This window comes from Limulus polyphemus, unplaced genomic scaffold (genome assembly GCF_000517525.1).
Source record: "Limulus polyphemus unplaced genomic scaffold, Limulus_polyphemus-2.1.2 Scaffold3495, whole genome shotgun sequence".
NCBI classification, from domain to species: domain Eukaryota; kingdom Metazoa; phylum Arthropoda; class Merostomata; order Xiphosura; family Limulidae; genus Limulus; species Limulus polyphemus.
The window spans coordinates 36,155-48,833 of NW_013669105.1; the positions used below are offsets into that span (position 1 = coordinate 36,155).

Consider the following 12,679-nt stretch of genomic DNA (forward strand, 5'->3'; position numbering starts at 1 on the left):
TATATATTTTTTTTTTTCCATTTAATTCTTTGTAATCATTTGCAGACAGGCTTCTCCAGATGGGGAGGACACTTTTTTTATGGGGTGTTTGATGGACATCATGGAAGTCGAACTTCAGATTTTGCTGCACAGCGAATGCCAGCTGAAATCCTTCTAGGACAGTTAGATGGAAAAGAAACTGACAGTGATGTTCGGAAAATTCTACAAGAAGCTTTTCATGCTGTGGAAAAGGGATTTTTTGATTCAATTGATGATTTACTAGCAGAAAAAATAACTTTACAGCTCCACATACATGTAAGAAGGTTTCTTTTGTGTTTTATTTGAGGATTTTTTAAAATGAAAAAATATTATATATATTTGTATACAAAGTTATGCATGCACACACAAAAAGAGACTATTATGTGTTTTGTTTTAATAACTTATTTTGTATTTATCTCTGGAAGTACCATACTTGTTTGCTGTAAATAATTTTCATGTACATGTAGGTTTCAGGAGCATAATCATGTTGAAATCTAACTGATTACATATTTTATTTTTAGGTGTTTCTTTTTATAGAAGCAATATGCATGTCTAATGTAGGCTTAGTAATAAGAAACATAAATTAAAAACTGTCGCGCCAAGTCAGCAAGGATGTAGTATCAATAGTGTAGGTGCATCTCTAACTTCAAAAAATAAAATTCATTGGTTGATGTAGTAGACTATCTACAATTTTAGGTAATGTAGAAAGCAGTCTGCACAAATATGCAAGTTAGGGAGACATTTAATGTTTATAGTTAACATAATTTGTTGTTTAAAAGATGTTTTATCATGAAAAACTTTTTTAAATTGTACATTCATAACAATACATTAGAATTTTCTCAATTAAAATGAGGTTAAAAAATTTTTGACATTTTTCAGGAAGAATAAATGTCATTTTTTATTTAATTTAAACAAGGTTTGCTCTTTTATTTGAAAGATTTTGTCTCTTCTCTGTTGTCCTTTAGTATTGTCTTGATCAACTTAGAAGAAATTGATTGAGGTAAAAATATTAGTTTCACTTGCCCATCTTTTAAGTCAAGGAGGGCTTCAGGTTTCATTTTAAAACACATTAAACTGATTCAGCTGTCAGTGAACAACTTGTCCCTGAACTTCTATTTATTTTTTCATTATGAAGGCAACTACTTATATGTTGTACCACCAACTAATGGAGTGATCTTTTAAAATAAAGATTCAGTGATAACACTCTCAATAAAATAATAAAAACTATAATTTATTAGTAGCTTTGAGCCTTCTGTAGGTTCTTACACTAAAATAGCTACAACATAACTTGTTTTAGCTAGTTTAGTGTAAGCACATGAAAAAGGCTGAAAGACAAAAATTTATGCTATTAATAAATCATCATTTTAAATATTTTATTGAGTGTGCTGGTCACTAAATCTATATCTTGAAATATTGAACTGTACTCTCTGTGGTTTCTCAGTACCAGTTTAAACAGTCCTATTGCACAGAAATCCATATATGTAGCATCCATGTTATTGTATGAAATAGCATAAATACCCATTTCATTCTCCAGCTGTTTAACCCTATTTCGAAAGGTCTTCCTATGGTCAGGGGTCAAAAGGCATGTCATCATATTTGTACTTACATTCAAAATTTTATTGAACCGCTATTTTATGAATGTATGTCAGTAAGTTTGGTATTAAAATATAGATTTGTTAATTTCTTATTTTAAAAGTAAATATAAAGAAAAACCGTAAATATCGATTTTTGTGTGTCACGACATGTTGAATGCAGCTTCCAATACAGTACATTACCTCCTCACACAAATATAGCTATTCTCATTCAGTGCTGCCCTCTGTATACAAAAATATTTTTTGCATGCCACGCACTCCCACTACCCCACAATTATTATGGTTCCACTGCATTCATTCATGCATTTTTTTCATTATTAATATCATATAAGTGGAAAGATCATTTCTAAATTTTACTATTGTTTTCTGTGCAAACTTACCTTAGTTATTCTTTTGTATTTGAATAACTTTCAGTATTTCATCATTTTATGATGAATACCAAAGTTAATGTTACCACTTCAGAGGTTATATCACCTGCTCTTACCACAATTACTCAGGCTTCAGGTTGGGAGAACTTGACTTAAGAATTTTTGGCCTTTATTCATCAGGAGATTGAACATTACCTGAGTCGACCTTCTTCTCCCGATAGTGCTTGATTTCCTCCTGAACTAACCAAATCTGTTTGTGACAATGAAAATTTTGACTGCCTTTTCCTCCTTCCAATTATGCTGTGCCTTCCCACACCTCTCCTATGGAATCTGCCAGGCATATTTCTGCCTTTTTAGGCATGATTTTTATGTACGTTCCATTTTATCCATTTCCCTGGTTTCCTATAATCCTATTCCTTCCTTATTATATGACACTCCTTACTCTCTCAGTATTTGGTTTTCCCTCCTCCTAATGTCATGGTTCATACTGAGCAATTTATTTCTCAGTTATCAGCTGGTGCTAGAATTTTTCTCCCTTCATGGCCCATGGATCAGTTTGCCTTGGTTTATCGTCAGGCAGATTACCCCTTTTCTGATTCTAAACAGTTAAAATCACTACTGCCAGTTTGGAGGGCTGACCCTGACAGTCCTGTTTGTTTATACATGGCCCTGTTTCCTGCTTTCATCTTACCCTTATGATTCTCCTTTCTGAGGTACTCCACTGTAATCCTGACGGATTTTTTTTGGGATAGCTTCTCCCTCATTACCTCTACATTGTTGAGATTGTCCACCTCAATGCTCTCTCTCTATATACACATGATTTCTTTGCTGTTGGGACCTTCTGGAGAGGGACACTGTCTTGTCCTAGATTTGTTTATCATCAACTTACCTTTGACATTTGTGGAAGGCTCCATTTCACCAACAGTTGATTTTAGGGGATATTACTGAAACTTTGAAATCATATATGGATTCTGTAAGGCAACATTTGACTCTCTCTTCTTTGGTGGTTGTTCATTTGTCTCAACCTAAACCCTTGCAAACCCCTGTTCTTGTTTCACGTCTGACATCCTCCTGTCCTTTATCTGTTCCTCCCATCAGGAGTTCCTCTGTTTGTTGTTTTTGTTGATGTAGGTCTCATCATTGCCAGCAGTACCAGTAGCTATCCAGTAAGTTCCAGTCTGATAGGTGCTTGGACCGATTTTGTTCATATATGGCTGGAATTCATAACCAATCGTTGGGTTCTTCAGGTTTTGTCAATAGGCCTTGTCATCCAGTTTCTTTCCCCACTCTCATTGTCTCCCGTACTCATATCCTTTCCATTACCTTGGAATCCTATTACCAGTCAACATCTGTCCAAGGCAGTCCAGCCTCTTCTATCACGGAGAGCTACTGAGCCTGTCAGCCATCATGTTCTGGGTGCTTTAACCTCATTGGTTTTCCCTCCTCCTAATGTCATGGTTCATACTGAGCCTCGAGACCAGACAAAATTTATTTCACGGAGTGGTCCTTCAAACCTCACATTTTCTATTGGCTATGCTCACAGTAGAGTATGCCTCATCTGGATGCACTTACCACCTTTTTAGTGCCAAAGTACCTCTCTTTTGGTCTCCGATGTTCAAATGCATTCATTCAGGATTGGGCCGGCCGATACCTTTATGTTTATCCTCCCATCCGTCTTCTTCTGAGGGCAATTTCAATCATCATGTCAGGTTTTCTTATTGCTCCTTACTGGCCAGCACAACCCTGGTTTTCTCCACTACTTGAACTTCGTACTGCCCTTCTGTTGCCTCTTCCTACCCTCCATCTTCATACCTGCCATTTATCAGGCCCTTGGTGAGGAGATCTGGATTGTCTCAATGGATTGCTTCTTTTTTTTTGTTCTATTCGCTCTTCCTCAATGACAGTTTATCAATGTAAATGGAATGTCTTCCACTGTTGGTCATTTGTTAGGGTTTTCCATTTCTTGACCCACCATTCCTCTTATTACCAATTTCCTCATTTGTCTGTTCGATCTTGGGACTTTGGTCTCGTAAATCGCTAGATATCAACCAGCCTTATCACACACTTCTATTTTTCTGGATACCATCTTGTGTTTACCTCCTCTATCCTCTCCTTTTTATTACATTCCTTCTGGATTCGTAGACCTCTTTGTTGAGCAGTCCTTTTGGATTGGGATGTCAGTGAGGTTCTTCAATGACTTATTTTACATCTGTTTGAACCTTTGTCCTCCTGTTTTTTGTTTCACTTTTCACTTACGACCTACTTCCTATTCCTATTAGTCTATGGGTGTTGCTAGTCTGATATATTTGCCATTGATGTCTCCTGCACTCTGTACCATTCCACATATGTTCTCCTTTATGCAGATCAATCTTTCCTTTCCAAGACTTCAGCAGCTTGTGAAAGTAATTCTTCCTTCTGTCTGATTTCCCTTCCTTCCATCTCCCATCTCTATTCATGTTCAGATCTGGATAGGCTTCTATGTCCCATATGTGCTCTTCATTGTTACATTTCCTGAATGGCTTCCTTCCATAGTTTTTGTTCTCCCTTTTCTTTATCTGGCAACATTACTCTGTTCGTGACTTTTCTCCTTCAACACATACCAAATGGGTTTGGCTTTTGATCCAGTTGGCTTATTCCTTATGTTCTTCTTCTTCCCGAAATCTGTTCCAGGTGTCATCACATCAGATCAGGCACCTGACCTTTTCCCTCTTATCTCACCTCCTTTTGCCATTCAAGGAAATTCTTCACTATTTGCATTGGGTAGCTGTTTCTTCCTTGTCAGGATACTGTCTTCCACCTGTCGCCATCCTTCAAACTTCAGTAAGATTGTTATTTTTTTATATACTTCCTTTCAGAGGCATATCCCTTTTTTACTGTTAGGATCCCACTTAATGCATTACAAATCTGCACTGTATGGCCATGATGCTATCATAAAATACTATATTCCCATGGCCAATAATGCACTCCATTGAGATGAGATGTTCTACAAGATTGCTTGTAGGTTTTTTCCTTGTGATATATTTGCTTCATAAGTATGCCTGTTCTGGACAGTACTAACCCATGGACTTCCATGGGTAAAGCAGAAGGGGATAGCTGCCCATCTTTGCCATCCCTTAGATGGAATAAATCAGGGGGTCTTCTTTTCAAAATAAGGTTTTTGTAGTCACCTGTTTGGTCTGTTTCCAGTGTTGGCATTCCTCCAGAATCTCCACTACATTGTATCCCCATTGTTCTTCAAGTGGAGTATGGAAGTCCTTGCCACTTTCCAATTCCAAGCTGCTGGGGTGGTGGACCATGGAAGTATCCTTCTAAATGTGATCTAACATGAATAACTAAATATACAACCCATTCAGTTGAGAGTAGAGCTGTGGTATTCTGCTTATGCAGATGCTGCTGGTCCTCCATTCATGTGCACCATCTCTATCTAGTGGTCTCTGAGGGTTGATGTTGTGCCCAGCTTCTGTGACTATCTGGAAGGTGAGGTTTCATATAATTTATAGAGGCAATCTACTTACTTGCAGTGGTAAGTGGAAGATCGAAGGAATAATGCTGTGCATGACTAATAATAAATATGCTCTATCTCTGTAGAGTGAGCTCCAAAGGTTGATGACTTCTGTGACTATCTGGAGGGTGCAGTTCCATATGATTTTAAGGGCAATCCACTTCCATGCAGTGGTATCTGGAAATTTGTGATATGCTTGTATACTGTACGGTCCTGTCTGATGAAATGATGTTGCTTTGGAGTTGTTCCGTCACATTGCAGTTCACTCCTACGATTGGATCCCTCATCCTACCATGACATGGATGTCAGTTCCTGGTAACATAATTCCTCACACATTTGTTGCCTGTTACTACCATTATTTGTATGTCAGGTTTACAAATGTATGGTTAGTTGTGGATTGCACACATGTGCTTGTTTTACAGATCAGTTTGCACAGTATATATTTCTGTTCTTACCCTGGATTGGAGGTTATATTCCAGATACTGCTTGGTTTTGGACTGGAGTTGACCAGCTGGGTACAGTCTGCTGCTCCCTAGCCACTCTATGCCTTGGAGCACATCCAGTTTTGCTTTTCCCCACATTACTGTCTTTAGAGGATTCATCTCAACCTCTCTTTATCGGAATTGAGATTATGTTTTTCTGTAGTTCGGATTCCAATCCAACTGTTTTCTCTCCATTTTGGTTGTGCTCCTCACTTTTCCTGCCTGTGTATGTGACACTTCTTTGCACACTGGGCAAAGAGTATATCTGGTACAGAATTGGTACAGTCTCCCATGAATGATTCTTTGCTAAGAGGATTATCAGCGTGTGGTATTTTGTGGATGATTTCTAAGGGTGCTTCTTTATGTTTCACACACTGTTACCTCCACCTATTCAATATGGGATTCTAGCTATATATGTTAGAAGAGGTAATGGACTGTATTGGAAGTTATAATTTTCCTATAGTGAAAATATGTTTCCAATAGGTACTTACCTCCTCTCCCACCCTTCCTTCCCCACTGAAAACCATTGCTTCCTCTTCTGCCTAAACTCAAAATGATACTTTGTTAAAATTGAACAGAATGAGCCTCATTCATCAAGAGGTTGTGTGGTGTTTCTGTTGATGGAGGGTTGTCACATGATATTCTTGTGGTAGTGGGAATGCAAGGCTTGTGACATGTGAAAATTTTTTGCTGAACAAGAGTAGTTATATATGTGAGTACCTATTAGAAATATATTTTGTTCAGTATAGGAAAATTATAACATTGATTCAAATTAGATGTTTGTGATGTCCAAATACAAAGTCTATAGTTTCTTATGAATTAGAAACTCAAAGTCCCAATATTGACAAGCTAGAATATAAAATAAGAACCTCCTATCTTTTCTATTTTATGAGATTTATTATATTTAGTGAATCAACCAAGGTGGTCCTGCCTATCTCTTCCATTTTTTTTTAATACTTATATACACCTACTTCACTCTCTGGCATATGTATAGCCAATCAGAAGCTCAGAATGTCTCCCTCATGGTTTTTTCAGCCTCTGCAAAGTATTTGCATGGGAAACTTCCTTTTCATGCTAAATTCCAAGTGGAAAGGTAGAAGAAATTGGAGCTTGAAATATCATTATTTTTTATACACAGATACAGCTTAGTTACTAAGCCTGATAAATTATAGTGGAATTCTGTGGTATTGATGGAATAATTTATGATTTTTTATTTCAAAATGCATATATAAAACCTAAAAAAATGGTTTTACATTGTCCAAGTGCAAAATTTGACAGGGCTTAGCAAATTACATCAAGCAAGCATGAAGTGCATAAGTAGAAGAGATCATTCTTTTCCACACTTCTTTATTTAATGTTCTATATTTAAGAAAATAACTGAAATTTAAGAACTTTTTTTGTAAATAGTAATATCATACACACACACACGTATATATATTTAATGTATTGTAGCTGAAATGCGACTGTATTTTACAAAATACTGGTTCACTAGAACACAGCCGAGACAGGTCACTTTGTAAAGACCAGTGTTGCTTCATTCAACTTTTATAATGTTAGTCAGGCACTGCTGAAAGTTCAATATAATTAAAATATAAATGTACATCTATATGTATAATGTTTTGAGATTTAAGGTATTTAGACGAGACATTTGTGGTTTTTTCGTTATAATTTGTAGTCATTCTAGAATGAAAAAAGTGTAATCTATATCTATTTCCTATCTTTTTATGGTGGTTATGAGGTCGGTTGAATCAACTAAACCCATACAGAGATAAAGTAGTAAAAATAACAGATAAATATATAGTTTTTTCTGAAAAAGTTTGATAATCATCTAGAGGTTATGAAAATTTTGCATGTGAAATTTGACAATTTTCTGATGCATAAAAGTATTTTTAATCTTAAAATCAAAATTACTTTGCGTGTTGGATAGTCAACATTCAAAAAAGAAAAAAATGGACAAGCAAATCATTACTTAAAAAGCTTAAAACGTAATTAAAAAATCTGATATTTTGTATATGAAAGCCTTGTAATGTTTACTGATGATATGGAAAATGTCATGAAGATATGCATACTGTATTAAAAGTTGTAGTGTGAGAACTATAACAAGCACGTAATGATTATGAGGTTGGTCTCTGAGACTGAGTCTGTGGTGAGAGAGTGAAGGTATGTGACAGTTGAAAGGATATATCAAGTAAGCAACTTATGTACATGTGGCTTGTGTTGCTTTTCCAGAAGGAGACCCTTCTTAATTATGTTGCATACTTCCTGGCTTGGACACGTTATTTTTGACACTGTGTTAGTGGATTCTCATCTGTTACAAGAAGCAGCACTTTGGTTATCATTTGGCTGGGGTATTATTTGTTGCAGATCACTTCCTGGGTGGTCCTGGTTCTCCAAATTGATTCATATTCCTTTGCTATCTAATGCCATTAAACATAAATTATATTTCTGTCTTGGAAATTCTAAATTCCCAATCTGAATTAGAGCTGGGTGATCAGTGGTATTTTCCAATCGATTAATTGATAGTCGCATTAATTGGTTATATTTGTCTAATCGATTAGAACATGACTTCTCTTGTTAGTACAATCAGGGGGCATGTGCTACATTTATAACCTTTTCACCCACTTTATTATTCTGAATGTCACAATTTGAGCATTTGCAAAAAGAAAATTGTTTAAAAATATTTTGCCACATTTTTTTTAAACGTAACATGGACATTTCGTACTTGATGAATGAATCATTAATATCTATTAAATACCACCCTGTAGTCACTGTTTCTTTTAAAATATGCAGTAATCCCATGCTGATCTTTTGTAAATCACATAAACTGATAATTAAATAGAGAAAACATGTTTTACTATCACTACGTTTTACTTATGTACATTGTTTGAATATGGTGAACATACAAATAATGTTCAGTAAAGATTTGAGTTACCAGAATATTTTGCAGTCATATACCATGTTCATTAAGCAGTAAACTTAACTAAACTTATCTGATTTGATGACAATATTTTTATATTTTGAAAATAATAAAAAAAAAACCTCATGTTTACAAATACTGATACTCAATAAAATCATAGTATATCTGTTAAAAGCAAAAATATCATAATTTGAAACAAAGAACCATAAATTAACAAGATACCTTTTTTAACTCTTTCAGCTCGGGCTCAGTCCCTGGGACCGACCTCATAACCATTTTTTGCTTGTTATAGTTTTCATGCTATAACTTTTACATTAGTAAGCAAATGTTAATGAAATTCGGCAGATTATCAGTAAACTTTACAGTGGTTTCATACACAAAATATCTTCTTTTTTTTTTTTATTAAGTCTTAAGGTTTGTAAAGCAATGTTTCTTTCATGCATTTTTTTTTACACATCTTGCCTATCTATCATGCAAAGTAATTTTCATTTTAAAATTAAAAATACTTTTATACATCAGAAAATTTTGAAATTTTACATGCAAAATCTTTATAATGTCCAGATAGTTATCAAACATTTCTTAAGAAAAACTATATTTTATCTGTTATTTTCAGTTATTAATCTCTGTACGGGTTCAGTAAATTTGACCAATCTCGCAACCACCATAAAAAATTTTGAAATAAACATAAATTATGTCTCTTTCATTCTAGAATGAACACAGATTATAATATTATACATATATATATATTTATTATTTTGATATATTGACTTTCCACCCATGCCTGGCTAACAATACAGAAGTTACAATGGTGCGGCTCATGTGTACTCATGTTACTGTGTCAAATAATATGAAACTGACCTTTGGTCTGTACAAAGTAACTTGTTTTGGCTGTGTTTTATTGGACTAGTATTTTGTAAAATAGTCACATTTTAATTATTATACATTATATATGTTTATAGATTATTGCTATTTTGAAATTTATTCTTAAACTTATTTTTCTTAAAACATAGAACATAAAGAAGTAAAGCGAACAATTATCTCTTACGACCTTTGTACTTGGTTGCTGCTTGATGTAGGGTGCTAAGTCTTTAAATATTTTGCACATGGAGGATATGAAACAAAATAATTTTTCTAGGTTTTGTATATACAGTTGAATAACTAAGATGTATTTCAGTCTAAAAAAAATATTAAGTTTTGAGCAGACTAAAGACACATCCTACCACATTCAATAAAATTTTGAATGCGAGTTAAGAAACGAGATGACAAGGCCTTTCACCAGTGACCTGTCTCGAAAGGGTTAAATGCTGTACTTGTAACTGTAGTTACTCAAATTGCTTTGTAACTGACAAAAGAAAATGAATAATCATAACATTTATTTAGTAGACATACGAGTGCTTAGCCAAAGCAAAAACTTATTATAATTTGATATTCTTTGGAAAGCTAAATTTAAAGTCGAACAGCATAAAAATTAGAATAACATTACTATATTTTCCAAAATAAAACTTTTGATAGTTATATGATAGTTTGAAAACCATTAGGAAATGAATAAGAATAAAACTAGAAAGTCTATTCAGATTATATAGTATTATCGTGTTAACAAGTACCAATATTTTACTTCTTCGTACCAGCTGCAGTAATGTTTCATTTTCCCAGTGAATGTTTGATGCCACTTTTTAAAAGTTAGTTCTGTGACACTAACTAGATTTTTCAATGCTTTTTACATAATAGAAGAAACTTATTCTATAGCACTGTGGTACCTTGAATTATTTAGTCTTGATCTTATAGTCCTAAATAATTTCTATTAATGTGATTGATAAGGAAATAAGTTAGTTAAAAACAAACTTTTCAAATTCTTTGATCAAAAGTGAATAGTTATAATTGTTTATAAGTATATTTAGAAGAAAATAGTAGCATTAGTAACAAGGATGCCTGTTTCCATTTTTTGAAAAGTCATTATTTATACAGTCATATCACTTGCATTTTAAACATGAAAAATAATAAAAGCATTTTTCCCACAAGAATTTCAACTTCTAAACAATGAAAAATTAATTCTGTAACAAGTCTTATATTGTTAGAAATCAGACAACTTGCAATTACAAAGTTTTGTGGCAATGGTAATTGAAACTGAGACCCTTAAATCGTGAGAAACTTCCACCAATTATGTAGCTTAGCACTTAACAATAAAGGGTTGTTGGAGTTATCAAACACAGTAATAATTCAAAATACTAATTTCAATTAATTCCTTATTTTTTGTGACATAATCAGTTAATTGTAATTTTGATTCATGCATTAGGTTATAAGACACTAATCAGCTTAATTGTTGCTTATAGGTAATTGATTAATTTGCTCAGTTATGATCAGAACATCTCTTTATGATCCCAGTTTACAAATATCTTGTGTTGAAAAGAACTCTTACATACCCTTACCAAAAGCAATGAATTTTCCTTGGCATAACTTGTAAATGTTAAACAATGTGAAAATGTAGTTCTGATACTGCCATTCCACCATAACTTTATATTGGCCGTGGTTGTTACATGACTTGGTAATTTGCATCTTAAAAATTGTTTTGATATAGCATACCCAATCCTCTGTGCAACATCTGAATTTAAAAACATATACAACATTAAAGTTTCATCTGGTTATTCTATGAGTTACCTACTGTAAGCTTGTATATTTTTGATGTAACAATTTACTCCCATCAAGTTGTAAAAAAAAACATCAATTTCAGTTACTAGAAAGCTGGATTGCATCAAATTATTTTGGAGTAGCAAAGTATTAAGCAGATGTATAGCCAGCACTACAGAGTGGGAGGTGGGTTGGAGCTTAAGAGAGTCAAGTGTTTATTGTTTTGAAAAATAGATTATAGTGTACCTTTTAGACTGTTTAGAATATTGGGGAGATTGTTCAGCCCCTCAACCCTTTGGCTACACTCTCTGTTAAAGTGTGTGTGTGTTTATATTTTTAAAGAACACATCCATTTCTTTTTATAATTTCACCAAGCAAACTATACCCTACATAAGTGACTAGACTCACGGGTATCTCATTATCTAATTATCACAAAAAGTACTAACTAAATTTGTAACTTAGAACAGTTTGAGGCACAGGTTAGCCCAGTGCTAAAGCTCTGGATTTTGTAGCTGTCATGAATGGTAGAGTACTGCTGACTGGCTGCCTTCCCTTTAGTCAGTAGTTCAAAATTAGATACAGCATCAAATAACCTTAGTAATTTTGCCATTAGTACAGAATACAAAAAGAACAGTTATAATGATTCAATTACAGGAACTTGTGCAAAAAATGTAAAAAATAAAAACAAGATCAATGTTTAAAATGCACAATATTATTTTATTTGGCCAACTGGCCAAAATTAAAAAAGACTACATACTTTGGTGGCTTTGAATTGTTTTTCTATTATAAAAAGAACAGCTTAAAAGTACAAAATAAAACTTTTAAAAATATCAAACAAGTTCTTCCACAAAAGGGTACAAAATGTAATGCACAAAATTAAAATCCAATGAAACCTAAACATCAATAATATAAATATAAAACATATCCTACAACAATAATTAAAAATACTATTTTAATTAAATGCATACACACTAATAAAACACTTCTAGACAGTGCAAAAGACTAGTTCAATATTTCACACACACATAAAATGCAATACAAGATGAATAAAATAAAGCCTAAATTAAACATGTTTCATAAAAAAAATACCCCAAAAGTAAAAATTGGAAGAGATGTACAGTGCTGAGTGATTAATCAGTTACATATGATCATTGATTGTATTGATCAATGTCCTG

General features: G+C 33.7%; 1 protein-coding gene across 1 annotated transcript in view; it reads left to right on the forward strand.

Moving 5' to 3' along the window:
- Nucleotides 1–12,679, forward strand: part of LOC106469452 (TGF-beta-activated kinase 1 and MAP3K7-binding protein 1-like) — an 87,376-nt gene that overhangs the window by 19,527 nt on the left and 55,170 nt on the right. The window contains exon 2 of the mRNA XM_022397972.1: nt 46–294. Within this exon, the coding sequence (XP_022253680.1) occupies nt 46–294 (249 nt within the window). The remainder of the gene's footprint in view (nt 1–45; nt 295–12,679) is intronic.